The 3,054-nt window shown below is 58.3% G+C and overlaps 1 protein-coding gene across 1 annotated transcript in view; it reads right to left on the bottom strand.

Annotated features, from left to right (window-relative positions):
- SLC25A1 (solute carrier family 25 member 1) overlaps positions 1-3,054 on the bottom strand; it is an 8,258-nt gene that overhangs the window by 3,143 nt on the left and 2,061 nt on the right. The window contains exons 3-6 of the mRNA XM_027859432.1: positions 1,989-2,088; positions 1,333-1,471; positions 717-801; positions 29-133 (exon numbers count right to left, since the gene is read on the bottom strand). Of these exons, the coding sequence (XP_027715233.1) occupies positions 29-133; positions 717-801; positions 1,333-1,471; positions 1,989-2,088 (429 nt within the window). The remainder of the gene's footprint in view (positions 1-28; positions 134-716; positions 802-1,332; positions 1,472-1,988; positions 2,089-3,054) is intronic.

Genomic DNA, 3,054 nt, shown 5'->3' with positions numbered 1-3,054 from the left:
GGGGGGGCCGGCGAGGTGCGCTCCTTACCTCGGTACCAGTTACGGAGGGAGGTCATGACAAAGAAGCGGATGGCCTGGTTGGAGCCTTGCTTCAGCACGGTGGCAGTGAGGCCCTGGTAGGTGCCCTTCAAACCTGTGACGCCCAAGCAGAAGTCACTCACTGGACATCCCTCTCCTCTCCCTTCAGCCCCTCCGGCCTGCATGAGCTGGGCTTTGGGCTCGGTATTAGGTGAAGCCCCCACTGACCTCACTCCTGGCACAGCCTGCCCCCTGCCCGGCTCCAGCCTAAATGGCCAGCCTCCAGTAGGGCCCATTCTCCACACCTTCCTCAGGTGCCCTATGCCTCCAGGAAGCTGGCCCCAATTCTCTCTGTTAACAACCCCCCACCCCCACCCTTGATCCCCAGCCTCTTAAAAGGCGTCGGAGCCCCGGCTCCTGCACTCCCCCAGTAACACTATGCAGTACTCTTCACCGGTGAGGTCTTCCTCTGTTAAATGTTACTGTGGTCGAGAGCTCTGGCCTTGGAGTCAGGAGGACCTGAGTTCAAATCCGGCCTCAGACACTTAACACTTACTAGCTGTGTGACCCTGGGCAAGTCACTTAATCCCAAATGTCTCACCAAAAAGAAAAAAAAAAGTTACCATGGTCCCCATCAAACTGCACACAGCAGAGCCGCCCGGATGATACCTGGCCCTGGAATTGTCACCATCACTGACCTTGTTCTCGGACGATCTCCCTCACACCGTGGAAAAAGCCGCGGTACTTGGGATTGGTGGAACATTGGTCATGGATAAATTTCACCTGCAGAAGACGGAGAAAGGGACACGTTGTTGGGGCTGTTGGGGAGATATCAAACTGAGGCCAGGGGTTTTATACCCACCTCCCCTCCCCCCACATGCTCAGCAGCGCCAAGGGAAAGAGAGGAGCAAACCAGGCCCTGCCCTGGGGGGGGCGGGGTAGCAGATGAGACAAAGGGAGAGGTTAAAGGTCAGCCAGGGGTAGGCAAGGTGACCCTGAGCTGTGAGGGAGGGGGGTGTGTGTGTGTGTGTGTGTGTGAGAGAGAGAGAGAGAGAGAGTCAGACAGAAAGAGATGAGAGACCTGGAGAAAGACAAGCCAGAGGTAAGGAGGGGCCTCTGTTCGAAGCCCTGCCCGGACCCTGACCATCTGACCAGGAGCCCCTCCAGGACAGTGTGGGCCTGGGATTCCTTCTCCTGCTTGGACTCCCTCAGTCCCAGGGGGTCTGCCTCCTAAAATGAGCCAGGAAAGGCTTTAGCCCAAGGGGAAAAGCCGTAATGGTGGAATCTCGGGTCCCTGGCGGGTGTGGGCCCCACCTTGATGGTCTCCATGGGGCACACGACCACCACAGCCTCAGCCACGCCGGCCCCCAGCCCGCAAAGCAGCCCTCGCGTACTGTCCAGCCGGCCCTGGGCGTCCCGCATGTGGTTACTGAGAAATTCGAACATCCCAAACCTGGGGGTAGGGGGAGTTAGGAATTAGAGTGCCTGGGGCCAGAACTGGGCTCCCACGTCCCCAGCAAGCCACCCCTGCCACCAATGATGCCAGCTGCCATTTGTACAGGGCCTGAAAGTTTACAAAGAACTTACTTCGTGTTAGTCTGGGAAGGAAGCTGGCACCCCCATTTACCAGATAAAGAAACTGAGGCTGAGAAAACGAGTGGGTGCCTTGGGTCATTAAACAGCTAATGAGACTGAGTGTTCGACTTTAGTCCTGGACCCAGGCCCATCCTGGCAGAATGAAGACGGACTCAGCTTGGGATCTCAGCTCTAGCCCCTTCTGGCTGGGCGACCGCTAGGTAAACTACCTCTTCTCTGAGCCTCAGCTCCCACATCTGCAAAATGGGCTACTAAACGTGTGCTACTGCCTCCTGGGGCCATGGTGGGGAAAACCCTGGGCAAAATGCACAGAGTAGCAGTCTTAGCATCTCCCCCTTCCTCTGCCTCACCCCGTTCCCCAGCCGCAGGCTCACCTGACCGCCGCCTTGGGAATGGAGCCATAGAGAAGAGAGCTGAGGCCGCGGTAGAGGCCCAGGACTCCATGGCTGCGAACAGTCTGCTTCACACAATCCCCTGGGGAGGAAGGCACAAATCTGGTCAGCTGGCCAAAGGTGCAGAGGCTGGACCAGCCATGCCCTTAGGTTGCCGGCCCCATCTGCATAATGGGGACAATAGTATTCACAATGCTACCCCCACTCCCCCCCATTGTAGAGAAAACAAAAGTGCCCACAGTTCAGCTCCTGGGACCCTCGTCTACCCTCAGCTCCTTGGATATCCAGCCACCCTCAGGCCTTGGTGATCCAGCTTCCTGTCCTCCCCTCGCTCCTGGTCCTGAGCCCTGGCCCTCAATGACAGGTCCCCGTGCCCTAGGGCCACCTCCAGCCAGAGCGGGCACAAGCCTCAGAGGCCGTAGGACCCAACTCCCTCATTTTACACTTGAGGAAACTGAGGTCCCTTCCCCCCTCTCTCTAACCTCCAGCTACCAAACGTCACCCTGCTGCTCAGGGGGCATCCATGGTTCTCTGTTGCCCCTACGAGCAAACAGAGGCTCCTCTGTTGAAGTGTTTCCCAGCCTGGCGCTAGCCTCCAACGCTGTCCCTGTGCCCCAGACTTTGCACGAACCCCGCCCCCCCCAACAGACTGGGAGCGCTCCAAGGACAAGGGCCATTACAGTCTCCCTTTTCATTCCCAGTGCCTAGCATGGTGCCCGCCACCCCATATACCTCCAACCCTGGCTCCTGCCTCTCCTGGCCTTGTCCTGGCATTCCTCTGCCCTCAGCTATCTCCTCAGAACATAACCCGCCCCACCCCCCTCAGCAGCAGCCGCGCTGGGCCTCTTGTCTCTCCCCTCACCCACTCTCCTTGTTTCTGGCTAATCTGGCTCCCAGCCATCCCATCTCAAAGGCCCTTCCCTTTCTAAGGATCCCTGTATCACTGCTGTCCACCTCTCAGCTCCCCAGGGCTATCCCTGATTTTCTACAACTCAGTTCCCTGCCCAGATGCCCCCTCACACCCCAGAGTCCAGCTCCCTACAGTGGC

Source organism: Vombatus ursinus, unplaced genomic scaffold (genome assembly GCF_900497805.2).
Source record: "Vombatus ursinus unplaced genomic scaffold, bare-nosed wombat genome assembly UNPS02014167.1, whole genome shotgun sequence".
Lineage (NCBI taxonomy): Eukaryota > Metazoa > Chordata > Mammalia > Diprotodontia > Vombatidae > Vombatus > Vombatus ursinus.
This window is presented reverse-complemented; position numbering and strand designations above follow the sequence as displayed.